Source organism: Agelaius phoeniceus, chromosome 1, assembly GCF_051311805.1.
Source record: "Agelaius phoeniceus isolate bAgePho1 chromosome 1, bAgePho1.hap1, whole genome shotgun sequence".
NCBI lineage: Eukaryota > Metazoa > Chordata > Aves > Passeriformes > Icteridae > Agelaius > Agelaius phoeniceus.
Genome location: NC_135265.1, coordinates 53,063,163 through 53,091,012, shown reverse-complemented (window position 1 = coordinate 53,091,012; position 27,850 = coordinate 53,063,163). Strand labels below are relative to the sequence as shown.

At 43.1% G+C, this 27,850-nt stretch overlaps 2 protein-coding genes across 4 annotated transcripts in view; one reads left to right on the top strand and one right to left on the bottom strand.

Annotated features, from left to right (window-relative positions):
• VOPP1 (VOPP1 WW domain binding protein) overlaps window positions 1-2,131 on the top strand; it is a 62,578-nt gene extending 60,447 nt beyond the window's left edge. For 2 of the 3 annotated variants that reach the window (XM_054648830.2, XM_077178906.1), the window contains exon 5: window positions 1,782-2,131. In XM_054648830.2, the coding sequence (XP_054504805.1) occupies window positions 1,782-1,963 (182 nt within the window). In that variant the 3' untranslated portion in view covers window positions 1,964-2,131. The remainder of the gene's footprint in view (window positions 1-1,781) is intronic. The other variant, XM_077178917.1, reaches the window with a different exon arrangement.
• Window positions 2,132-6,599: 4,468 nt separating this feature from the next.
• Window positions 6,600-27,850, bottom strand: part of LANCL2 (LanC like glutathione S-transferase 2) — a 33,040-nt gene continuing 11,789 nt past the window's right edge. Inside the window, exons 3-9 of the mRNA XM_054642798.2 lie at window positions 24,101-24,308; window positions 21,747-21,894; window positions 20,983-21,129; window positions 17,202-17,384; window positions 14,776-14,952; window positions 11,427-11,499; window positions 6,600-9,707 (exon numbers count right to left, since the gene is read on the bottom strand). Coding sequence (XP_054498773.1) covers window positions 9,592-9,707; window positions 11,427-11,499; window positions 14,776-14,952; window positions 17,202-17,384; window positions 20,983-21,129; window positions 21,747-21,894; window positions 24,101-24,308 — 1,052 coding nt within the window. The 3' untranslated portion in view covers window positions 6,600-9,591. The remainder of the gene's footprint in view (window positions 9,708-11,426; window positions 11,500-14,775; window positions 14,953-17,201; window positions 17,385-20,982; window positions 21,130-21,746; window positions 21,895-24,100; window positions 24,309-27,850) is intronic.

The window sequence follows — 27,850 nt, the reverse complement described above, 5'->3', positions numbered from 1 at the left end:
GTTCTGTCCTGCAGTCTTTCTGTGCCAAAGTGGTCTTTTTCCCCTTGTTAGTCTGATTGCTGTCTCTCTAGTAAATAATTACTGTGAGCATCAGGAGGACCTGCCTAGTGAAGGCTCCTCTGCAAAAATTGCTCTCTAAGTTTGTAATTTCTTTCTGTCTGGTAGCTAGTTCCAGTTGGGAACACTCCTAAGCCTTAATGGTTAAAAAGATGCTACAGACACAAACTGACACTTCTTTGTTTAAATTCTAAGGGGTTTTTAGGGCTCCCATTCTGCATCTGTTTTTCTCCTTAACTGAACAGAGAACATTTTGCAGCTGGGGGGGAGCCAATCCAACTAGACTAATATTTTTAAGCCTGAGAAATAGCCTGGAGTTTATGTGAACAGAGAGTGTCTTTGGCTGAACTGATAAACACCAGATTTAAATTTGGAGCAGTTTTACTCTTTCATGGTGCTTCGTGGAACATTAATTGTGGGCAAATATAAAATAAGCACAAGCTCTTTGATGACCTGATTATGGCACCTGCTTCCAGACTGTTACTACTGTTACTTAAGAGCTTTGGGCTCTGAGCTAACCCCACAATTTATTTTATTTATTATTTTTAGTTTTTTCCACTGTTCTAGAAATATTTAACAGCAAAAGCAATGAGAATTAGTAGTCAAGCAAGTTCCCATTTTCCAGTAATTACTCTTCTGGGTTTGGTACCAGTAGCCAATTCACTGTTGAGGTGGAGCCCTCAAAATGTGGCTCATTGCCTATCTCCTTTCTTCCCTGCAGAGATAGCAGCAGCATCTTCTGCCATTCCAGCAGCATCTGCTGGGAGTAGTACTCTTCTGGGAGCCTGACTCGGAGGATGGAAGGGGAAGATCTCTTAGAAGTTGTGTCATTATAGGAAATACAGACTGGCACCAAAAGAAGAAAACCTGTTGCTCAGCCATGACTTTTTCCCCAGTCCATCTTTATTTAAACAGACAGAGAGGGGAAAAAAAAAAAAGCTAACTTAGATCTTGAGATATTCTGTGACTTCAGTTGCATTAAGTCGTCTTCCACCACCCACTGTGATATCTGAGGAGGGTTACGCACCATCTTTGTTCTTATGGCAGCAATCTCTGTTACTCCTTATGTGTCACAGCCAAGGAATTTTGTGTTTGGCCATATATTTGCTTTCCTTGTCCCTTCAGGCTCCAACATCATTTCCTAATACGAATCTATGCAAAGCAATCTTATCCCATTGTGTTAGCCAGCAGTGACTGACTGCAGCTTGGCTCTTTGCTTCATACAGGTTCACCTCTAAACTGTGGGAGGGAAGTTATCCATCTGAGCTTCACTCTGGCTTATCAGCAGATCCAGGACACCACAAAATAATCTCTGAAGTCCTTTTGTAATACTTGACACTTGAGTCAGGGCCACAGTAGAGACTCCTTTGTCCATCTGGGATCCCACACCTCTCCTCTCTGCAGACAAAAAGCTTTTCTGTCAGAGCAACTGAACAGGGCTCACTGTTTCCTCTTTGAAATGGTAGTTGCTCGGGGCAGTGGTGCCCTTTCATTCACTAAGTGATTTCCATTGGATGCAAAACTCAAACTTTTTAGTAGTATCTGAAGAGGTGAATGCAGTCCTGCCTGCCTGTTTTTTTTCTGGAAGGGAGAAAGACTCCTTGTCCTTGCTCTGATGAACACTTTGAAAACCTTGTCCGAGTATGCAGACACAGGCCCTGGGGGGGCACAGCCTGATGCCTGTGCTGTTGCTGATACCTTTTCTCTCCTTTTCTTTCTTTCAGGGTCACAACAACCTGGAGTGCCGTATTACACAGATCCAGGTGGACCTGTGATGAATCCCATGGCTATGGCTTTCCACGTCCAGCCCAATTCCCCACAAGGAAACCCGGTTTACCCACCCCCACCTTCCTACTGCAACACACCACCTCCCCCATATGAGCAGGTGGTGAAATCCTCCACATGAGGACTCTGGCTCTCTGACCTGACTGTGTGAGAAGAAGGTGCAATTGCAAAATGGCCATGATGGAGGGCACCTGCCCTTTTGAACACTTGCTAGTTCTCCAAGTCCTCTCTCCTTCCCTTCCCTGCACCTTTCCTCATTAAAGTTACTTGCAAAAGGGTGATTTTTAAATTTTTTTTCTTTTTTCTTTTTTTTTTTTAGTAAAAGTGGATTTTTTCTTTTTCTTCAAAATGAGAGAAGTTGTCTTTGTAATGCTTTTAATGGAAACCTATATTTAAAACCTGTATGTCTTTCTCTTTATTTATTGTTTGTTTCAAACAAGGTTTTAATTGCGTCGTGGCAGGTTACTGATAGCAGTTCTTGTGACCCCAGAGTGATGTGCAGCCTCCTAAGACCCCACAGCAGAAATGTCCTCAGCTAAGGGAAACGACAGACAAAGAAGATAAAGGTAGAAGCAGCAGGGCAATGATTTTACCAGAAATTGTGACTACCATCTTTTGCTTTTAGTCTTTTCTTTTACATCTCAGTTCTGATGGATAACAGAAAGATGCTCTGATAAAAATCACTGTGACTAGAGTACCAGTATTGCTTGAGTTGTGGCAGGGGCTCTGCCAAGTGCCCTAGAAAAGAGGGAGTTGTTACTTTAAATGATGCATCCAGAATTAAGGACTGGGACTTGAGTGTTTCTTGCCCATCATGTGAACTTCACCTATGTGTTTGGTATCTTGGCTCCCCTTGTTTTGCCAGCACTGAGATTGTATGAAATAGACAATGACCTACATGTTGGCTTGAGAGGAAGGTGTTACAATCTCAGAACTATTTTTACCTCTTGACAGAACAGTGAGAAACACTGAAATGCATAAGTTTTCTTCCCTAAATTAGAAAATATTTACAATAAGAAGGAATGGGCGCATAGGTACAAGTTTACTCCCTTTGGCATTGATGGGAGTTTAGTCCCTGAGAAATAGTATCTTCCATTACAGTCTTACTGCTGCCACAAAGAGTACCAAGTAAAGCTGTCATCTTAGGTGATGGATCTGTAAATCTCCTCTCCTCTCTAGGTCAGAAAAGTAATAACTTTTTGGGACAGGTTCTTAATAGCATTCTTTGACCTGATGCACAGATGGTTTGGCTTTCAATATCTCTTAGCTCTTCATGTATTTTGTTGTGAGTGCTCATGGCCAATCCTCTGAGTGACCACAAATGAACATCTTTGAATAAACACAGAGCCCCTTTGCCTCTGAGGGCTCTCACACCCATCCATGTCTAGCAAAAATTTGAAGTTGCTCTGAAACATGACTTCTACTAATGTGACCTTCTCCCTTTGTGCATATTAAGTCATGTCACTGAGCAGTGACAAAAAAGAGATGCCATTGCCTCCTGCTGCTGAAGGACTTGCAGAATAAGAGCTGAGGGTTAAGAGTCCCATGTGGTCTTTTGGGTACCAGGTGAATGCTCCTGTGTGACACCAGCCAGGGCACAGGGGTTTCACTGTGGTGGTTTGGAGTCATCTGAAGACCTGTGTTGCACAGGGAGCCAAAGCTTTTATTGCTGTTGTTCTGTGCCAGTGGCTTTTGAGCTTGTTTCTAGGTGTCAAGCTGGATTTGCAAAATATCCCTTTTTCTGTGAATATGAGTGTCTAACAGAAAAACTTGTAAGGGCCACTCTTTCTTTCTGCTGGTGGAATCAGTAGCCATCTGGAGCAGAGCTAGCACTGGAGGAGTTCATTCCTGCGTACCTGACTTGGGTGAAATTGTAAACCAAGGCTTTTCCTTACTGTGCATCACAATAAGAGACAAAGCAAAGTACTTCTGTGTGTGCAGGCTTAGCTTGAGGGACACTTCAGATAACAAAAAAGTGCATTTTATGGATGAATACGAGGTCCATCTGCACATCACAACTGTATATATTTTCTTAATTAGCTTGCACTTGATGTGTGAAAGCTGTGTATGTCACTATGGTTGTGTTTACAGAACATATTTTTTTAAAAGCAATTCCAACCTTTTTCTGTCAATAGGAATTACAGACCTCATTTTAATAGATAGGTGTTGTTAAGTCCTTTTATATTATAAAATGTATCATCTGTGACAGCTGGCATTGTCCTGGACACACCAAATAGAAGCCTTTGTACAGTGAAATTCAACTTCAGGTGAAGTTCTCCTGAAGTCTGGCTCGTTTATTTCCTAGTGTTGATGGATGACACTACCTTGTACAACACAGGGAATTCTCTGCTAGCAAACTTGCTTGATCTTTTCTTGAAAACACAGCACCTGCGTGGGCATCCATAGGCGTTAATTGCAGATTGTTTACATGCCTTTCCTCCAGCTGCCTCACCAATTCCAACAGGATTTTACTTGGCACTGTCCATGCCCTAGGAGCTGCCAGCTGCTGCAGCTTTGCTATTGTGAACTTCCCCATGGGGTTTGGTTCTTTATCTGCTGGGATTCTCTGGGTGCAGCCACTGCATCCTCTCTCAAACACTAGAGAGGTTTTGGTGCCTCCCTGAGGCAGGGTGGTGTTCTGACTGCAAAATAAGGTTGGTTGTCATGGCTGGGAGCCCCGGGGATCTGTGGGGCACTCCCCTGCCCCTTCCCAGAGGCACTGGACCAGTGTTCAGCTGACTCCCAGCCAGCCTTTGAGATCTACCTCAGGAAGGTGATTTTTGTGTCTTGTCTCCTGGTTCTTGCAGTGAGGTTTGATCCAGGGTGGTTAAACCCCTTGACAGGGCTTGGCCAGAAGGAGCTGCTTTAGTGGAGCCACTGAACCTGGGTGGGGAGCCAGGAGCATGAACAATGTAACCCATCGAGTCCTTCCTTCAATTCTGCATCCCCAAAATGTCTGGTGTACCTCTGAGGAGGCAGGCACCAGACAGGGGTCTCTGCCCCTGTGACCTGGCAGCAGGAAGAATGAGAAGGGGATTATTGCCCTTCTGCTGAAATATCCAACTATGCTGCTTCATGGGAAGAGGCACCACCAGTGACTTTTGGTTCACCTTGCCTGTAGCTCTGGTGGGGGCTGTGTTTCATCACTTTGGGAAGTGATAATGTAGTGACAACTTTTTATGGTTTGTGGGTGTTTTTTGGGCTTATTTTTTTCCTTTGGAGCCTTTGTGACAGCTTACACTGCTGTAACAACAAACAGCTGGAACTATATTTTCCAAAAAGGTATTCAGACCATGTGAAGCAAAGAAGGTTTTCTTTCTTCCCTGCTTTAAAAACCCCAACTCCAAAACCTCAGATAGGTTAGCTCCATATACATATATCCAAAACGTCACTTTTTGGCACACAGGTCAGCCAAGACGCCGTAACACTTTTTCAGATAGTGAAGCCTGTCTTCTTCTTCTGATCTGACATTGCTAATTGAGTAGGTGGAACAGGATGCCTTTGTAGGCCCTGTGGCCGTGGGAACCCTCCCCTCTGATGTCACCAGGAGCTGAGCTGCCTTACAGTCTGTACTATTTGGCAGGGAAGTGACTACAGAGACACCATGCAGGGCAAGATCCAGCATGAGACAGCTTTTACAAAGCAACTGCTAGATAATAAGGCAATTAAAGATGAGAGGTGCAACTGGCAGCCACTGTTCCAAGCTGCCATGTGCTGCAAGGTGAACGTGGCAGCAGAGAAGGCAGAGGGAACAGTGACAAATTAAGCAGCCCTGCCTTCCTGCACCAATCTGTTATTTTAGCTTTATGCAGTGAGTCACAAGGATGGATGTCTCTTTACCTGTCCCACTCTGCTTCTCTCCTGCTGCCTAACCTTATCTTACCTAATAGCTACAAGCTGGATTTACCACAATCCACTTGTAGATGTCGAGGTCCCTGTGCACAAATCACACTGGCCCTGACTGGAACCAGTGAAAACATATGGGAAAAAAGTGAACAGTTTCAGTAGGAAAGGATGCTGCATCAAACACCCTGCTGGGCAGGGCTCAGGCAGCCACAGTGGTGACTCTGCCCCAGCTGTGAGGTGACACACAGCACATGCACTACCTCCCATGCATCTCTCATGTGCTATTTAGCTGTTAGAGATCTGCTGTGCTAGAGATCAGGCGAGGTTATAAGCTACACCTGAATTTGTACAGATTGTCTGCAGACCAGAACTGATCCTCTCCATCCAAAGAAAGCAGCAGTTTCTCTTGGTGGCCAAGATGGCCATGAGTGGTACAAAGGGCAGTGTGAAACAGAAATACTACCCTGGGCCTGCAGCATACTTGATGTTTCCTTCCGTTAAAGCCTGGCTAGAGGATCATTTCATACTTCCTCAAAGGTGGAAAACAGCTTTTACTCAGCTGGACAGGGAGATTTCATACATGTGTTTTAAAAACCAGTTCATCCTGAGTCTGGCTTTAGCGGCAAACTCTTCAACAGGATCTGTGTGGCCACAAAGGAAAGCAGAGCTTTGCACTAAGCAACATACACTAAAAATCATCTGGGAGCAACAGCAGGAAAGCCACCTGCAGAGCTAGGAAAATTGGAAGGTTACAAACCCAGCAATCTGCCCTCTTTCTGGCATGTGTTTCATCCTGCAGGACTATAAGATAGGGAAGCAGCTCGGCAGTCAGTTCAGTGGGACAGCTATCACCACAGTGCTGGAGGGAAGGAAGGAGAACCACAATGAAGAAAAAAACAGACTCACACAAATTACCACCACATAGCTTAATCTTTACTAATAAAGCCAAAGAACAAAACATCAGCATTTTTTCCTCTTTTTCTGCCCAAAGGGCATTTCCATTTTTAACACTACTGCTTTTTGCAACAGATGAACTATTACACACAGACAAAGCAAACCAGGGAATATTAAGACATTTTCTACATTTGTAGTTTGATGTCATTTCTGACGACAATGCCTTGGTGAAATGCACTTTTTCACCTTCACACTGTAGCTTTCCTTAAGGGGCCACCTAGATACCTCAATGCTGTGACAAACAGAAAGGAGGAGCCACGGGGAAAGTCACATCAGGAAGATGGGGCAGATGCACTGTCAAGACACTTCCAGCTCAATACATTTCCAGTCTTACTCAGTTCTGAGAGGGTTCTGCAGAGAAGGATGGTGCCAGGCCCCACCATGGCAGAAGGCTGGCTATGGTACCAAAGAGCAGGTAGCTGACTTGCTCATTATCTTGACAGGTACACTCCAGCATCCTGGGGATCTGCTCTGCATTCAGCTGTTCTTAGTGTGTATATATCTGTGCATTTTAAAAACTAACAGGTTTTAATTCCCTTTAGGCTCCAGCCAGCCAAACTCACCTCCCACAGGAGCCATTCCAAGCACAGTAGCCACGACCAATATGCAGATAATCAGTGAATGAAAAACCTGCCAGCTGACCCCCTAGTTAAACAGTCCACACAACAGAGGCTTGGGATTTGCCAGGGTGGCCAGGGTTTGCAGGCAGTTCCTGTAAATGTGGTGAGCCCTTTCCCTGTTAACACACCCAACATGCTCTGCACCCACAGTGGAGGGGAAGGAACAAAGAGGTGGGGGGTGATGTGAAACAGGATCAGAGCTGCCATCTACCTCTGTTCGTATTTCTCTGAGACTTCCCGGGCAAGTTTCCTTCCTGGCTTTTCTATGGGCAGGATCAGGGATCCACAGGCTGAAGAAAGAAACAGAGTTAGCTCTTGGCATTCTTGGCATGAGGAATCTCTCATCGAGATGTCTCTGTTGGTACACTGTGCATTGCCTGCATAACCTTCCAGCTCTTCCTGTTCCTCACTGATCCCCCACACTAATAACTCCCTCTGTTCCTCACTTTTCTGCTCTGCTCCTGTTTGCTTCAGCCCAGCTGCTTGCCATGCAGCATTCCCCACTCCCTTTCAGCATTTTCCCCAATCTTTAGCTGTAGAGATGCAGCTGGGTTTGTTGCTCCCATCTCACCTTCTGCCTTTGCCAGAGGGGTGGAGAATTCTCTTCTGCTGCTCCCATGTTTTAATCCTCCCTGACAAACCAGCAGAGAAGCTGCTACACTGTGACACTAAGCTGTTTGTGCACTTACATTGCTGCTGCTGTCCAGCAGAATTGAATGGAGAAATTATTAACATCGCAAGGGATTTGGCAAGGGGCACTGGAATGTGCTCAAGGAAGTCACCTGCCAGGTGACAAATCAAGTCACCGATTTATACGGGAGCAACAATGCATCTCCTAGCCCAACCACAGACACTGGCACTCAGCAGATGGCCCACAGGTCACAGATATCCTGATGTGTGCCCTAAAGGTCAAACTGTGCCATCTGTCACACTCACACCTGACAGAAGATACCAATTTAAATGAGCACCTGGACTGAGAGAGCACAAGGAGACCTGGGGGAGGATGACCACAGAGCCCAAGTGACTGGGAGTGCACTACACTTCAGGTACTACTTGACACATAAGCCTGCTCTAAGAGTACTCAAAGTATGTCCCACTTCTCCCAAACCAATGGCCTGACACTCAGGAGCACCTGGAGGCAGGTCTATTATTTCACAAACCCCACCACACTACAGGGGGAAGCAAAGCACTAGCAGCAGTTAAGACTATGGGAAAAGAGCTTTTACGGTGTGGATTTGAAGATGAATTATACTTCAATTACAGCCACTAGCAATGGCTTCATATTGCTCAATAATCTCTGCAGCTTCCAAAAGCAGCTGGTACTTATCACTCCTCTACTACTACATGGGAGGGGAGGGCCAGAACAAATCACCACTTTGGTTCCAAAGTAACAACCATCCTGAGCTACCTGCATGGGAGGCTTGCCCTAGCAGCCTCCCTTGCTCATCTGTATTTGAGATGCTGCAGGAGAGGTTTATTCCAAATCGAGGTCTAGGAAAGGAGAAGCAGTTACGCTGTCCAGGCTCTGCTGTTGGTGGTAGAGGGAAGTTAGTCTGAGTGACTCCACCTGCAGTTTAAGCTCATGGCATGGGATGGGCTTTGCAGTGGTGGGAAGAAGCATCTCCCCCCTGCTATAAGCACCTAACACACTAACCAGCTGCAGCTATCAAAGGGAACAACAGAAGAAGCCTCCCACAACAGCAGCAAAAGACAAGTCAGATCCCTTCCAACCTGCTAACTTTCTGAAAACAGAAATGGCCTCACGCCTCTTCAACAAAACAGGCTGATCTCCACTGGCTTAGCTTGTAAGGACTGTGGAGAAAAAGGCAGAAAAAAATGAACACAGAAACATTTTCATCTCTTTGTAGAGCTGCCAGCACACCAGTGAAGCTGGGCACCGTCCTGCAGCGAGCTCTCCCTGCGGGTAACCACGCTGCAGAAAGCAACACTGCTCTTGTGAGTCATGCACGGAGGTACAGGACAGAGATTCACACGGAGACCAACTTTTGGCTAACAACAAAAGACTCGGATCAACACACAACACCAATAAACGTGCAGAGCATGGCAAAGACCTGAAGAGACAAATACAACAGAAGAGAGAAAAGTTCAAAACTTGACTTCTCTGGTCCTACATCTGAAGGTGTCACTTTAACAGAACTCAAGTGTGGCTTCTCCTGTTCATGCTCTAATGACTTCATGGTCCTTTGGGGCAGAAGGGGTGAGAAAAGGGCTTTATCCATCTGTCAGGTCAGTGTCAAGTTCATTCATTATCAGAGGCACAAAACAGTCTCATCTCTTTTGGCATCAGTTTCCTTTCAAAATGATGGTTTTAGCTGTCCTGTTCCACTTTGTTTTCCCTCCTTTGAGGTCTAAGTTCAAACGCTGGAAACTGGGAAGTCTCCGGTACTGAAATGTCTGAGAGGAAGTGAATAGCTCCAGCCATGCCTAAAACATAACGAGAAGGAGATCATTGCGCACATTAAAATAGCACAGCTGACAGCAAAGGCAACAGCACCTATTTGAACACCTCCCTCACTGGCATCTTTTTTAGAAGAGGTGAACTTAGACCCTACAGAAAGGCAAGTTCATCTGTACTTTGCCCAAAAACCGAATTTTCTTTGGAAATATCAAAGGCAAGGACCAAGATGTCTCTGCTAACATCTCTTCAACTGAACAACCTCAATGCTATTTCAAATTAAGAAAAAGTTAATCCAACCTTGGACTGTCCTTCATAATTTGAGCAGCTCTTGCTTCTCATTTCACTGGTTAAAAGAAAAAGCCAGAACTTTATTGCACTTGTGAAGTACAGATTCATTTCCTCACTATCCATGAAGAGGCCATCCAGACCCCAAAGTGCATCACCCAACAGAACTCAGAGGGTGACAGACAGGAGAGGCACAACAAGGAAATCATACAAATACAAGTTCATTTTTATGCTAAAATCCTATTTTATAAACAGCTATGCATATATATATAAAGGAACCTTTCTGAATTACAATATCTGATTGAAACAAAACACTTAGGACAATTCCATAAGATGCACATGCAACTTCTGTTCAAAGCACACATGTTCAGGCAGAATTGGACAACTGCAAGCATCATTTTGGCTACAAAAAGAAACAAAGCCCCAATTTAAGAGGTTTTTCCATCTCAAATATGAGACTTCTATATTTTTCTTTTAAAAATCTAGACAATTAGAAACCATAATATAAGCTCTATGTCATCATTCAAGCACAAATCATCCAGCTCTTTGCACTGTTTCACCTTCTCAACAAATTTCTAAGCTTTTATACAACAGATTGTATGCATGCTCTTTTCCCTCCCTACAAGAGCTCTCAGGAATAGGAATTTTTCTCCTTTAAGCATTAAGACAATAACTCTGAATTTAGAAGGGCTGCATATAAACTCCTGCTCTCTTGTGTTCATTCATGCCCTGGATTGTTAATTTGCAAATATCCCCGCTCGGCTGCTGTAATTTCAAGTATCTGCGGCAGGTGGCACACGAGGCTCGTTGTTCATGGAGCAGCTGTGGTGCTACCTTAAATCCTACTTGGATCTGTAATTCCTTGCTACTGATTCTGTAACATGAGGATGATACAAGGAATAGAAAATAAGCTATATTAAAAAAATACAAAGCTCTAGGAAAGTATCTGGTAACATCTTGGAACTTAAAGATAAGCCCCTAAGAACTCTTTCCTGTTCATGTGATTTGGGTTCATATTAAAACTACCTTTTCCTTGGTTGAGTATGGCAGCAGAGAAGGCCTAGTTCTGACAGCTAGCAGCAAGCTGGAGACCCCCTACCCACAGCTGCTCCTCTGCCCAGTCCCTCTGAAAAGCCACCTGTGACAAAACTGTTTTCTGAACTTCTGTTTGCTTTAAACCAAGCTGCATCAGCACAGTAGAATTTTATTCCAGACTAACACTACCACTGGTTTTACATTCAAGCTGCTGAAATGAAAGCAGGAGTGAGAGTTGTGACAGTGAATGATTTTTCTTTGTCCTTCTCTACCCCCTGCCTTCTTTTAGGCAGAGATGATGGTATGGGGGGGTTTAATAGTGGAGGAACCCACCAAAGACTTCCCAACTCCTACACATGTGCCAAAGTTGCAAGGATGCCCCTCTTTGCTGTAGCACAAGACCATCTACAACACCAGCACTTTACCTTCAAAGAGGGAATAAGGTCGGTCAGGAATACGACATCCATGCGCACCATACTCCAAACACCATTCAGCAAACTGGGGAACACATTAAAAATATTTTTTTATTCAAGACTGTTAAATGCAAGCTTGAATACCTGAATATCATTAATAGGTACAAAATGTAAGTGTAAGCAGACACACAACACATAAATCACTGAGATCAATTTGTCCTCCTTCAACCAATGACAAGGCCTGCAATCAAGTTTTAAAATATGTATTTGCATAGAATGAGTTTCAGTTTCATAACAACTTAATGGTGGGGTAGACATCTGCTTTTTGTAAATCAACCCTGCTACATGCCAAGGAAACATGCTGTAAGAACAGATATACTTGGTCAAAATTTACTAATATTGTATCAGTCTCTTATCTCTCTTGGTGCTTAATTTATCCACAAACTGAAGACTTATAGCTGTTAATTGCATTTTGGTTTTCTTTCATTTCTGTGCACCAAGTTAGAGTATTCAATCTTCAACTGTCATTAATTAGTTTCATTTATTTGCTCTCCCCAAGCCTTATGAAAAATCATTATAAATACAGTTAGACAATTATGGTCATCAATGTTTTGTTGCAAGAGATGGATTACCATTAAAAAGAGTTAACAGTTAAGTGTCTTTCTCACATTTGATCAGCACTGCTGCAGTGGCTACATTAGACACACATGGCTTATGAACTACATCTGGATCAATTCAGTAACAACCAGTTACTTCTCCTTTATGGCTCCCCAGAGCATCAGGGGGGCACAAGTTCCTCTGGCATTTCTGTGCTTGGATGCAAACCACTGCTTGTTCAAAATACATGCACAGAATCCTGCAAAGCAAACAACTGAAAGGTCCCTCCCTGCTCCCCCTGCAGTTTGGCCTACCTACTATCAAACACATCAGCCTAAATAGAGGGTGCCCCTGCCCTAGAGCTGGGGCTCTATGGGGTCCAAACATGATACCAGAGCCATCAGTCTGTTCATTAGAAGGAAAGGGGTGCTATCTCCTCTCTCCCTCCCCTCCCCACTCTGTTCTGTTTAAATATTTAGTGGAGGATGATGATCTTCTCTTGATAGAGGTATGTGCATATGTGTGTGTCTTCTGGAAACACAAGGAAAAAACCACAAACACTGTGATTCACACTGTTATTAAGAACTGATTAAACATTTCTGGGCACCCTCTGGGTATAGATCTCCAAACTATGGTTTAATTCTCCCATGTAATCCTGTCTTAAATGTGAGGACCAAACATGTTTATGGCATGTTTCTAAGCTACAATCAATTCTTGCAACATCCACATCTGATTGCACACTAGCCTTGATTATTACTTCCAGCCTGGGAACTGCAACAGAAATTTAAAAAATGCACCTTAGGCTACTGAAACACAACCATCATTTGCAAGTACATAACTTCAGCACAACTGGGATCCAGTAAGCCACAGGATCTTTGTTTAACTGGTGGGGGAGAAGAGGGAGAAGAAACAGTATCTTAGGAAGACATCTGACATTATTTGTCACACAGACTGGCATGCTTGCCACCAACAGTGGCAGTCACAAGGCTGAACAGCACAGGGCTCAATGCTCTGTTGCCTGCAGCCCAGGATGCCACAGCCCCTGTTGCCTCTTACACACAGGCCAGCTAAAAGTCCCTCAGCTCCTGACAATTTGAGAGAAAAGCTGTGAGGATAAAATGTGAAGGACAAAGCAGGGGTCTCCCTCTATTCAAGTTCTTGTGGTTCATTTGTGAAACAGCTTCATGAGGCAGGTATTCCAGGAAAGACTCCTTCCCCTGGGCTTAATGTTTTCGGTGTGAAGAAGCACTCCTGGGAGGGCAGCCATCTCATTCTCTCAGTTACATGCCTCTAGGTACCAACATAACTGCATGTTTGCTTCCCTGCACATTCTGGCTCAGAAAGAAAATATTTCAAGAATGCCAGACAAGCAAATTCCTCTGCATGTTTCCCCTTACTCTGCCTGTTGTCTCCCCACTCTCCCACTTAGCATCCCCAAGGGGATGCTGGAGATGCTGAGTGGCAGAGAGGCTGCAAATCCACTGCCTGACTATGGTGGGCAGCTCCAGCAAACAGTCTTTGGCCACTGCACTACAACCTCCTTCTTAAAGGGATTTCAGGTACGTATCAGAGTCTCTGCCTTTTCCGGCTTTGAGACAGACATGTTACCTTTTCTCTAGATAGGTGTGGACAAACACCTGGGCTCTCTTGGGCCAGAAATGCAGCACCACCAGGAGCTGCCAATGCTACCCAGAGCTGCAGAAGGTGTGCTAGCATGGAGGATGATAGGGAGAGCTGACAGCCATGCTGCCAGCAAGGCCTGCAGGGTGCTGTGGCTCACACATCAGCAGTGGGTGACTCCATGTGTAACAAAGTCACACATTTGCTGTGGGAGTACTAGGGTTTTATTTCAATCTCTAGGATGCAGGTATGTCTACAGGTGTCCTCACAGCATGATGCTTTGGTAAATGTGAGACAAGCAGCAGATTTTTAAAGCTCTGCTGAGAGAGGACAGGCTGACTGCAGAGATGAATACAGTAACTTTACATATGGCCAATATTCACTAAAAAGCACCTAGGAAGCAACTCGTCAAATTTCATTTGTGTAAAATTTCAATACTGTGTAAAAGGCTTCACCTAAAAATCTGTGTACACAATATGAAAGAAAGCTCATGTCAGTGAATTAAACCAGAAAAAAAAAATCCAACAAACCAAACCAAGGTCTTACTAGGTAAGAAAACAGGCAGAGAAAGCCTTCTCCTTCAGGAAGTGCTAGCACAGTCAGGAGCTGAGAGCAGAACTTGGACAATTCCAGTGAAGAAATTCTGAATGTGTTTTTCTCCACAATTTGTATTAATAAAAAAACTCTAAGTGAGCAATTTAATAACTGCAATTCAGAGCTCTAAAAGCCCCAAACAGGCACTAGTCTGAAAACAAATAATTACAAAATACAAATACAAACAGCTTGAGGACCTGAGGAGGATAGTGAAACTCTCAGTGGAATAATTAGCATCACATAATATCAGTCTGTTATTGTTCAGGCAGGCTAATTTTCAGGCTCTTATTGTCTTCTGAATACATTTAGTCCCTCCCCTCTAACAAATAATTTGTCTGTTTCACTCTGCTTATTAAGACAGTGCCTGCCCCACATACACAGTTAAAGTCGTCCAGCCAAAGTGAGTGGAGTGGAGCGAGTGATGGGCCCTGTTACCCCACCCAGTGTCCCAGCCAGCCCCAGTGCACATCAGCCCACCCCCAGCCCAGTTTGTACAGGCACTGGGATGTGAAAGGGAGCAGTGATTTTGCTGGCATGCTGCAGAGCTCACCTTGCAAGCTCGGTAGAGGTACTTTCTGTCCTGAGTTAGGTTATAGAGAGACAAGAAGGAGTAGCCATTGCCAGCAGTACCATGGCAGATCCCATAACCTTTTCTCAATAAACCTCTCTGCCAGATGACATCACTGCAATCCATAGCATCTTTCAGGTATTTATCCTCTTTAAAAGTCTGTGGAATAAAAACAGAGAATAAACACACATCAATTGAAGTATTAATGAAAACAAAAGGAAGCTGTTCCTGACAGATGTTTTGCTGTTTGTGTAGGGCTTTTCCATATAAAATTTATTTTAGATTTTAATAATCTATTTTTAATATACTTCTCTTTCTTTTCTTAGTAGGTTGTTTCTCCTTTTCCTGCAGGGTAAAAGAAAAAACTTTTCTGGTTTTTGTTTTCAAAATCAGGACTCCCAAAGAAAAAGCTCAAGTTCAAGGCCTTTGGTTCCAAAACCTACAATCTATTTGAAGGCTATGTGGTCCTTTTTTCTTCATTTTCTATTCCCAAACCAGAATTTGAAAATACTTCTGTATGTGATGCTGCCTCCAAGAAACGTAAAACAGAATAATGGATATCAAATCTGGTCCTAAATTGCTGGTCTGGTCTTCATGACTAATTCTTCCTGGTTGCTCACTGTCTGCCTTCAATTCCATGCCAAAAATGCACAAGAATTTTGCATAGCACAGGACTCTTTTCTCTGCCACAAATACATGCAGGAATCCCACATTTCCTTTAAGAGTACTTGTATATTTGTATAGTATATACTCAGAAGCAGTTTGAGCAAAGGAACACTTTTGCAAAGTTTACTGCAACTGATATACATTTTAAACATAGAGGGCTCATACAGAAAGAAGCAAACAAAAGCAAGGAATTTAGCTGATTAACACCAGAATTCCACCTTTATAAAGCCACTTTGCTGCTCACCTTTGCCTAAGTCACTTTACAGATCAACAAACAAAACCCCAAACCAACAACAACAAAAACCCCAGCCTAAATAACCCCAACAAAACAAACCTGATGCACTACTGTAGATCTAGTCCTTTGGAGCTGGTATCCCCTGCCAAACTATTTAGTAAGATAACAGCAGCAACTAACATGCAAGATTCTTAAATACACAAGCTTGATACAGGAAGTGCCTCTCTCTGAACAGGGTTTGCCAGCTGCTTAGCCGTAACATTTTGAATTAAGGCCTGGCAACAGCACTTGATTTCCAGGACAAACACTGCTGTCTGTTATCACAAGTCCTGTGCCTGGTATGAAAGCATAGCCAGCAAAACACCTGCCAACTTTTTTCTTTCAGTGCTTCAAAAAGAAGAATATAAAGAATAATAGAAAAACATATGTTTCATCACTTTAAACACAGAAAGAGGCCAAAAAGGAGACTGCTAATCAGAACTTGGTCCTATCCCTCTCATCTCTTGCAAAACATTTTGTGCTGGGGAAAGCATCACATTGACAAAGAAGGAGAGAATTGTTAAGTCAATCTCCTGCCACAGTCCAAAGAAAAAGCAACTGCAACTGCTGTTACATGCAGCAATGCTGTAAGAAATTTAAAGTTCACATTTCAGGTAGCAGCATAAGTAATTATTCCATAAACCAAGCCTGCTTTTCATCAGCCCACCCAGATGCCAACCAGGGAATCTGTCAAGGAGGGCTGTCAAAAGCAAGAATCGATTTGCATAAATTTAATTAAATGGCATACTTTCAAATGTCACGCAAATCAGAAGCACACAAAAAGTCAGGTAGCAAACCTAGCTAAGAATGGAGAAGGGCAAACAGCAGGCTTGTGGTAGCTCAGCAGTTTTATTTATGCCCTGGAAGGGGCCTGGGATTTTAGCTCTGACATTAAGTTCTTGAGAGTTATATCTTAATAAAGGAGTAATTTATGGAAAACATTCTTTGGCAAGGCACATGAACCTGTATTTTTGAAAACCAACATAATTGTTAAAACTCTGAGGATGAAGATTCAAAGAATTTAGGTCAAAGTTCTCACACCCAGGACTCTGATGCCAAACTCTTTAAATATACGTCTCTTTTCCAAGAAAGCTTAGTAACTGCTAGTGCCCTGAGAAGAAATTTTACCCACTTATTTTCTCTTTAAAACATACCAATGTATGTATTCTGAGATTCTTAGGTGTCTTGCTTGGGGTTCTTGTTCAAAAGCCTACATCTAGAAAGATACTATATAAAGTCTTGCAAACAAACAGGCCTGCATATAAGTCTCTCTGTAAAGACAGAGGTATATATACATACATATGTGTATATATACATACAAATATCTGAGAGCTTGGTGCTAATTACACCAAGGCTGTGGGTTTGATCCCTGCTCGGACCACAGATTTAAGGGCTGGGCTCGATGATCATTGTAGGTCCCCTCCAACCCAGAATATTCTGTGAAATCTATGAACACAGAATGATTTACCTTATAAGCCTGCATGAGCATGTGGATGACTCCAGGGGCACCATGGCACCAGTGAACCAGCCTGTCAGTCTCATTGCTCAGCGACGATGGGTAATTCCCAGATCGGAATTTTTTATGACGCACGTAGTCAATGCTTGGCTTCACCAGCTCTGTCAGGGTCTCCTGGTCCACATTTGCAATTGGCTGAGGAAAACATTAAAATAAACATCACTAAATACATTAACAGAAGTAGTAACAAATTGTGTATCAACACTTAATTCTACAATCTGTTTTCAAGTATCCTACATAAGTGCCCCTGATCCAAATACTGTGAATCACATCCTACAGATTTAATTAATGCCAGCTTATTACACCCTTGCTAAGAGCATTTTTACAGTCATTGCAGAGACAAAGAAATTGGGGCACCAAGTTGTTACCTGTCTTAATGGAGGTGACACAGAAAGATTATGGAAGAACTGAGTACGACTCCCAGACCTCTCTTTGTAACTTAAAATAGGGAGAACACTCACAGAAGAAAGACAGTTTTGTACACATGGTGCTCATAATACAGACTTCCAATATATTGGGTTACACATTTTGTTTTAAAAATAACTATTTCCCAACAAATGAAGGAAAGTGTATATAGCAGCATACCTGGCAAGAGATTTATGAAGGCTGAAGTTTTCCATCATAAACAAAGCTCCCTGAAGCTATGGGCTATAAATCTGCATTTCCAATTTCAGAAGCAATAGCTACCTCACCAAATACCTAAACATCTTTGTACTACAAAATCATCCTCCAGTTGCTCTTAGGAATTTCCTTTCTAATTTTTTTTTGTTTAATTTACATCCTTGTCAAATGGATCCATCATCCTGCATGTTCCTTGTAAGTAAAGGTTTAGAAGCCAAGTAACTGTGGTGTCTGCAGTTGGTCTTGGTTGGCATTCCCTCCACTACCAGTCCATTTTCCACCATTGTAACAGCAGAGCTCTCTATTTTGACACAATCTATATGATTTCTGGAATTTCTGCAAGCTGTGGGAACAGCCACAGGCACTGGAGCCTACAACAGCCTAATAACTGACCTTATTTTTTGAAATAACTTGTCTTTATTACTGATTCAATGTCATAAAATTCCACTGTTTCCCACCAGCTCCAGCACATTTGTATTCAACAGGTGAGCACACTCCTAGAATTCAAAGTCTGGCAGCCAAATTAATGCAAACTTTCAAAATAGTTGTATTTTGAGTAACCTGAAAAAAGGAGAAGCCTCTATTTCCCCTCAGCCAGAAGACCTCTGCCAGACTTCTATCCACCGGGTCCCTCAAGCAGACTGTTCCTGCTGTTCATCAGAAGTACAACTGAATACAGAGCAGCTTGTCATGAAAAACACCCCAAAGCTACTCAGCTCTCACTCAGAATCCTCCCTGTGTGGTAGGGAGGCTTCACAGGAATGTTTGTGTTGGGGCTCTTGATTTCACAAGGCAATCCTGCAGAAGAAGGCAAAGAGGACGGGCACCAGCAATAAATGCCTTCAGTCGTGAGCTGTGCAAGGCAAGGCCAGGCCAGCTCAGAAATCCTTAGGAGGTAAAGAAGAGCAGGGCTCTTTACAAACCTCCTTACCTTGTGCTTCCAAGAAGATTTGAGTACAAGTGAGTTTCTTGCCCAAGCTGCTGAGGCTCCCAGCACTCACTTCAAACAGCTAAAGAGTAACGTACAGGTGTGTGTCCTGACTTTCTGGGCAAGAGCAATGGTGTGCAAACAGACACTTTTGTTTCAGGGTTAGTGAAAGGATCTTAGAGTAGAGACTTCCTAGCTAGCACTTCAGAATTCCCCCCCTTCCTCCTGGATGAGTTATTTAACATGGCTAAACTCTTATTCTTCTAGCAGCCTGTAAATAACTCCAGCACTACCTGTTTTCTCCAGTTTAAGAAGTGTTTGGACAAAACTCTGGGAACATGGTATGATTTTTGGGGCGTTCTGTGCAGGGCCAGGAGTTGGACTTGATGATCTTGATTTGTCCTTTCCAACTCAGCATATTCTATGATTGTATGATATAGGTGTTGTACAGGAATTACCCTCAGTAACCTTCACATCTCAGGTGCAATGTTCAATGCCTTTTTTTTTGTTATCAAATAACCACTCAACAAACCATCTCTTGAATTCTTTGATGAAAATACAGCAAAATTCACCCCATTTGGCGTGGGAGGGATGAGGAAAGTATGGGACTCTGATATGCCATCTTCTTCTGCAGTGGATGACTCAACTTGGCATGACTCACAATATTTAACATACAGTGAAAATATGGTAATCTAATTCTGCATAAACAATGGGTTTCTGGTAATTCTTAAAAGCAGCAATTAGATGTAAAGGAAAAATAACTAGGATTTTAACATGATGTAGACAGAGTAGCTTCTGCTCAAACCAAAAAGCAATGTGCAATGATTTCTGCTATCAATCTTAAATAGTAAATGAAGCATGGAGCCTTTAAAGAGCCTTCTTTAGAAGACTAGATGTTTCTCTGAAAATCTAGGACTACCAGGGAAAGAAAAAGAGAAGCCAGAAAGCTGAAAGAAGCAGAAGGGGGTGGACAACCTTGTTGAAGAAAGCAGTAGGTAAAGATAGGAGCAGGGTAAATCAGAGCAGCCTTAGGCCCCAGTGGGATGGTCACTGCAGAAAATGGGTATAGTAAGGTTAAGACACACCCCAGGGAGCAGAGCAGTAGCTACTTCTATAGCAAAGTCAGCTGGTTTAACCAGAACTGCTGGTGGAAATGGTGTAAGGTAATCTGAGACACAGCATTTTTTCTAAGCAAGGAATGGCTGAGCAGTGGCAGCACCAAATACCAGCTCAATCACTTCTGCAGTGAACACAGGTACACAGCTGCAGACTGTGAGGATGTACAGTCCTTCCATTTGCCTGAAGAAAACTCATTCTGCATGAGCTGGCAAGGAAATTGATATTTACAGAGATGTGCAGACTGGCAGCAGCATCTTCAAAAACCAGAAACAGGTGCAATAAAGTTTTGTAGCTCTGTGGCAATCTTCTATAATGAATCTTAAGGCTCTTTTCCCAGACTGTAGAACAAAAATAATCATAATCCTATTGCAAATCTCAGGGCAGGGGAACTGATTTAAGTATGAGAAAGAGGAGGTTTACAGAAGAGAGGAATCTCACTAAGGAAAACAAAAAGAGGAAAGCAGAGGTCATAAATACACAAAAGTACATCAGACTTTTGTGTGAGAAATAGGGGAGCTAAGGAAGAAGAAAAACATCTAAATATTAAAAGCATACTGAAGACAAATATGGGATTAAGGATAGTCTTCCAAAAGCACCAAGACAGTGGGGGGGAAAAAAAAAATCACTACAGAAGAGAAGAAGGGCATGGAGGACAGGAGGCATCAGCAGTGCAATAATTTAAAAATAGCAAAAAATTGAAGAGTGATGGATAGTGAGTAAGTGAATTTTTAGCTGTTCTAACTGCAGGTACCAGAAGAAGTATGAAGATGAGAGAAAGCACTTCATTGTCTTTGCTGAGGACAAGAAATCAGATCCTGAAAAGCTGGCGCTCTGAACCACAGCTCAAGAGTTAATTCATTCTAATGTGATCCTACCCTAGTCACAGTTTTCTTCTGCTATCAAACCCTTAGGCAGCACCTCAGCACAGTTCTGTGCTGCAGTCTAACTCCAAATTGTGAGACCCTGATCCAGCTCAACACTGCACGTGCATGAAAGCTGAAGATAAGATCCCTCTGATCAAAAAATCCCTGCTACTTCACCCCAGCCAAGAGAAGACACTCTTACCTGCATGAGCATGTAATAGATGCCAGCCACTCCATGGGCTGCTCCAACATACTGCTTCCTGTGCCACTGGTACAGCAGAGGACAGCGGTCTGTCTTCCGCTCCTCCTTGGAGAAGTTCTTCCCCGACTCAATAATAGCATCTATTACCTAAGAAAAAGAACACTCCCTGGTCACCTGAGTTGCTTACTTCAATTCAGAGGATTTTGCTTCTGCATGACTAAACTCACAACAAACAATAAGCCACAATACAGTGATAGGACAACAATATTCAATTCATTTGGATTTGAGTGCTGAGGGAGAAAAGGTATTTTCCTTAATGATGAACTCAATTATATTTTAAGAGTTAAAATTTAATCTATCAATATTTCTTATTACTTTTTTTCCAGCCCTGGCTTCTCTGGTTCTGGTATCTGCAAAACAGTCATGCATGCTCCCCATGCTAAAATTCCTTTCTTTTAACTAAAAATACTTCCACACTTCTGTTTTAAGAGGTTTTTTTGGTAACAATGTCTCAAGTAGTCAAAACTAGTTACATATTGACTTATTTCCTTGGCTGGACACAGACCCACCGACACTGGCCTGTCCCAGCCCCAGCTGGGCGGCAGGGAAAGGGGGAAGAGACTGAATGAGATGAAATTGGGTTTCCAGCTCTAGGCCCCTCTTCTCTCCAGCATCCCTCTCTTAAATTGCTTGAAATATGTATGAGAGTGATCCCAGTTCAACCTCAGTGATACTGTGATGCTGGAGAGAGAAAAGTGTCCTACCTCTTTGATAACAGACTGTGGGACAGTGTCTGGACCGATTTCAGTGTTCAGGTACAGCAAGGCATACAGGTAACCTGCTCTGCCATAGAGCAGCTCATCTGGAAGTTCAGAATCCGTGCTGATGACTGTCCTCTGGAGTTGCAACAACCTGCATCAGACAAGGAAGGTGGGGAGAGAGGATCTTCTGTAAAGACCACACTGCATTGCACAAGCCCATCCATCCAACCAGAAGCAGAACAAATGGTGAAGCCCCACCAACCCCCTTCAACCACTCCCAGTCCAGCTGGCTGCTGGGTTTACAGGCAGGAGTTCTGCACACCTGCCATCTTGGAGATGGGAAACTGAGCCAGAGCCAGGCCAGTATCAGCACAGCTGCCAGGATTCTGTGCAGACAGAAACAGATGCAGGGCAGGAGATGGAGAAGCCCAGAGAGCTACTCCAGCAAAGACAGAAACCTCCTGGAACCTCTGGGAATTTCACCAAAGTGAGGAACACTAAATTGTACATGTTTGAGACGGAAAAAAACAAACATGCAAAAAACCCCAATACCAGCACTTGTCATGCCCTCTCCTAAGAAAACACATTGTCTCAAACATTTAGCACCTCAGTTTTGAAAAGGACACTGCTACAATGCACAAGTGTTTTGCTTGCCTTTAGCAGTGAAAAAACAAGAAACAAGAAGCGCTGGCTATGGTAATCCTCATTTTCTCCAGAATGACTCTCTGCTAATACTCTACCAGTCTGTATTAGCACCGAGGTGGATCAGAGATCTGTTTTATGGCCACTCCCTCCCTATCTCTTCCTATCTTTTTTGATTAAATTGATATTTAGATGAAACCATAGTGATGATCCCATTTTAAATTGGGGGAGGGGTAACAACAATCTGGATTAAGACCAAATTCAATTCCCAGATTCCTCCAGCTATTATTTCTCAGGAGAAGAGTTAGCATTAATATCATGCCATAGCAAAACCACTGACCTCAATCATGTGTTTACGCTGTCCCTGTTTAATACTAGGGAAAAGCTACTAAAAAAACCCAGTTTTATATCTCTTTTCTCAGAACTATGCTTTGGGTTTAGAATTAAATTATTTTCCTCTAAATTATCCACTATTAAGTTTTATTGTTGAACTCATACAACTGGACAAGGTAAAAGGTTACAAGTGAAATCACAGATTACATTTTGACATCTATAATGTACCACTAGGCTGGTGTCATGTATATATTTGTAAACAAAAAAGTTATAACATAAACAAATAATCAAACTAAACTCCTTTTCACTACTCCTCATAGAAATTACTTTCCAAGGAGAGGCAACACTAAAAGATTTACTGCTAATCTCATTTTGCTATACTCATGCTTTTTGCCGTACAGCAAGCAATGCTGCTTTCTGAGCTGCATTCAAAATGACATGCCCAAGCTGACTGCCAGTTGTAAAAGCAAAAAACCCCAAACCTAACACTCCCTTCAAAACTGAAATATTCATTCAGGAACAGCAGCAGAGGTTAATCACACTAGGATTCTAGAATAGAAAGAGACCAATTACATTTCCAAACATAAACTAGAATGGAGATGAGGACATAAGCCTCTTTGCAAATTCTGCCAGCCTGAGGTGTGCTGCTGGACAGCTATCAGATGGACTATGGTGCTGAATGCAAACCCCACAGGGTTCCAGGACTTCCAGCTCTTGCTGGGATAGCAATCAACTCTGTACCGGCAAAGGCAGTCAGCTCTCTAATGAAGCTACATCTAAATGGGATTTCTTGAGACATTTGTTCCATTTAGATTACTTTGAAAAAGGGCTGGAATTTTTTCAGGCCACCTTCATATGCTCTGACCTAATTAAATTCTTTGCCTTTACAAATCTGCTCCTGCAAATACTTCCTCTTTGATATATTAAATTTTTGTTACGTATCAATCCGATACATCGTGTTTCTGTCTGCCTGCATCCAGATCCAGTGCACATGTTTTGTAATGAATCTACAACTAAGACCCACTCTTTACAGAAAGCATCACATACTGCACAAGCACTACATATTGCTGATGACAAGAGCGTGGCTTTTGTTAAATGTCACTTCAATGTGACAAAATCAGAACATGTGTGCACTACAGATATGCCCAGGACATCCTGTCCTAACAGCGATAGAGGACTCAAGATAAACGACTAAATATGAATCAAGTGCAAGCCAGCTTTAATAAAGATAAAGCCTATTTTGTATTCCTGTAATGAAAACTTATCAGGAGAGAAAGTGTCCATTCTTTAAGCCTGTCCTCTAAAATTTCACTTGCAAAGTTACTGAACCAATGCTCTCTACAAATGATAGGGCATGACATTTCCCACCATCAACCACTTACTTGGCAACACAATCTTGAGACTCACTGCTGTTTTTCAGCTTGTGGTAAACCACCGCACCCACTGCCAATGGCCCAGCATCACCACAGAGGAAAGTAACTCTTCTGCCATTCAGATTGCGAAGGATTCTCTTCACGTAATCGAGAGATCGCTGCAAGTGGCTCTGGTTTTTTGTGACGCGGTATAGTTGCAGATATAAGAGGGCAATACCTGAAATGAACACATGAAAAAGAGAGAGTTTCACTTACTTTTCTTTCTAAGTGTATCCTACTCCCTTCTTTGGTGCCTCTGATCCAGTAACTCAAATGTGAACAGGTATTTTGGCAATAAAAACATGTCAGTCAAGGGTCCTAGCTTATGCAGTGTGAAGGCACTGGGCCACTATTTGGATGACATTTCAATGGGATTGTGGGAAAAATTATCAGACTGAAGCCCAATGGTGGAGTCTCAATTTCCAAAAAAAGAAGAAAACGCATGACTCAGGCCTCAACACTTGGCAAACTGTATTGGGTTTGTGTAGCCCAGCCTTGGTAGTGGGAGGCTACAGACTTCTGTGAGAAACTGCTGGAAGCTTCCTTCATGTCTGGCAAAGCCAATCCCTGGTGACTCCAAAGGCTGATGTGCCACTGGTCAAGGCTGGGCCTTGAATTAGAAATAGTGGTAATGCCTCTGTAATAACAGATTTAGGAAGAAAAGGAAAACAAGTTATTGTGCAGCTGTAATTGTGTCCAGAGAAGACTGGAATGAGAACATGTGAGAGGAACAACTCTGCTGACACCAGGATCAGTAAAGAAGGAGAAGAGAGGAGGTGCTCCAGGAACTGGAGCTGAGATTCCTCTGCAGGCTATAGTGCAGATCATAGTGAGGCAGCTGCACCCCTGCAGCCCATGGAGGACCATGGGGATGTAGAGATCCACCTGCAGCCCATGAAGAAGACTCAAGGAGCATGCCAAAGCAAGTAGATGACTAAGATGAGGCTGTGACCTACTGGAAGGAGGTTGTAACCCCTGAGGAGAGAGGAGCCCACACTGGAGCAGCTTGTGCTTGAAGGACTGCGCCCCATGGAGGAGTGATCCATGCTGCAGGTTTGTAGAGAGCTGTTGCTCGTGAGATGGACTCACACTGGAGGAGTTCATGGAGAACTGTCTCCTGTAGGAGGGACCCCCATGGTGGAGCAGGGGAATGACTCTTCCCCCTGAGCAGTGGGTGAAACCATTGGTGATGAACTGACTATAACCACTATTCCCTGTCTCTCTGTGCTGCTGGGGGAGGATGTAGAGCTGGGAAGAAGGGAGAGGTGGAAAGGAGGTGTTTTGAAGGTCTTATTTTACTTCTCACTGTCCTGCTCTGATTTTGTTAGAAATAAATTCAATTAATATCTTTAATTCTAGCCTGTTTTGCCCATGATGGTATTCAGTGAGTGATTTCTCCTGGTCCTTATCTCAACCCATGAAGGTTTGTTATATTTTTCTCTTCCCTGTCCAGCTGTGGAGGGGAGTGAGAGAGAGGCTTTGTGGGTGCCCTGCATTCAGCTGGCATCAACCCACTACACAAAGAGATCACTGAAGATTCAAAAATTTGAGTTAACAAGCACATGTGTGATTCAGTATACTGATTGTACAATTCTCATCTATTATATGCAAGAAGTGACTTCTCATTTGATTTGTAAAAGGATCTTTTGATGAGTTTTTTGATTCAAGTTCCCAAGTTCTTCATACCCCCTAAAAGTACTTCACAAGATTAGAAGCTTGCACAAGTCAAGCAGGTTTATAAAAGCCAGAAGTCAAATCAGGGCTCTAAGAATGCCAGGAGGTACTATCAAACTTCACTCCGTTGAACTCATTACATAGTTTTCCATTAAAACAAACCAAAACCTTAAAAGTAACAACAATGTAGGCTGAAGGAAGTGAAACAAATCCATCTAAGTGGATGCCTATTGGCCAATCACTTATCTCCAGACCACACTGTAACTCAAACCCATTTCTGAAAGGGGAGAGCACTCTCCTGAGCCTCATCCAAAGCCAAGTACACACAAGGCCCACTGAGCTCCCAGAGAGGCTATCTCAGTAGTACCAGAACAACAGCACCACAAGAGTGCTGGTACATCCTCACATGTTCCCTGGGCAGGCTCTGAGCCAGCCTTTCTAGCTGAATCTAAGAAGAAAGCTGCAGAGTTTAGGTAACCCAGTTCAACATCATGGGAACTTGTGGGCTATTTACAGGGATTTGTGGAACCCTTTTTTATGCTGCAACAGATGTGTAAATATCTTGGCTTGACCAAAGGATGATTAGAAATGTAGCCACAAATTCCAGTTCATCTCATCCTTCCTAGTGTTTCTCGGTGCAACACCCTTAAAATGGTCCAAGAGGTCTGGCACATAAAAAAGTACTTGTATAAGTAAGATGGACTCCTACATGTGTCCCATGATTGTTACATGCCAACAGCAGGTGTTCCAAGATTTTAAAGATATTTCACAAAATGCAGGCCAATGCTCATGACTGCACTGCCAATAAGATTTGTCTAGACTTGGTACATAAAAGGCAGGGCAGTTGTTTACAGCACTACTTTTACCTTCTGATTTGCACGCTAGCAAAATGCAGCAAAGAGCAAGTTTGGGGAAAAAGTATCTGCATTAAGTATTTTAAAAACCAGATCATTTAAATACTTTTATTCAGAACCATATCCACAGGAGCCTTGAAAGAATTTAACAGCTTGGAATAGATGTAAATGGCAATCCTTCTACAGGATGGAAAAATCCCACACTCATTAGACAACGTCACTTGTTCATCTATATTCCTGTTTCAGCTAATGATGGCTGTTACTTTTACCTTATGACTCATTTTCAGTATGCTCTGGTTTATCAGCCATAATTTCAGTTGTCAGTCACTGTGCCAGAACGCAGCTCCCTGGGAGCCATTCCATACTGTCAGCACGAGAAAGCCCACCACTGGAGATCTGCACGCACTCAGCAGCCAGTCACTTTCAGACCCTGAAACACGTCTATCTTTTAAGCCTGAGTTGTCTAAAAGTTCCCCACCCATCCACCCACAGCACCATCTGTACCAAAACATCAAGAAAAAAGCAAAGAATTTTACCCTTTAATTGCCAGATTTAAGCCTAAGGATGGATGAAGGCTGGAGAGCTTTTCCAAGCTACTCCCCCCTCATGACAGAGATAAAAGAATAGGTCTCCTCAGGCCACATTTCAAACATGTTGTGCTAGAAGTTTAAGTATGCCTGAAGCTTGAGCTAGAAGAGCAGGAACAGAATATGCCAGTCTATCCAGCAAAGTCACACTTAACAGGCCTAGATGGACACATCCTGGCAACTTGAAGAACGGTGGCCACATCAGACATGAAAACTGCAGGCTCTGCCTAAAGGATCAGTCTCCTGGTTTTGGCTGGGGTATAGTTAATTTTCTTCTCTGTTGCTACAGAGCTGTGGTTTGGATTTAGTGTGAGAATAACACTGATAGCACACTGATGGTTTAGCTGTTGCTGAGCAATGCTTACCCTAAGTCCCGGACTTTTCATTTTCTCATGCTCTGCCAGGGAGCAGGTGCACAAGATGCTGGGAGGGAGCATGGCCAGGACAACTGACACAAACTGGCCAAAGGGATATCCCCCTACCACAGGACACCACGCTGGGTACATAAACTGGGAGGAGCTGGCTGGAAGCCACCAATCTCTGCTCAGGCATGGGCTGGACTTTGGTGAGCAGGTGGTGAGCAAAGGCATTCTGCATCACTCATT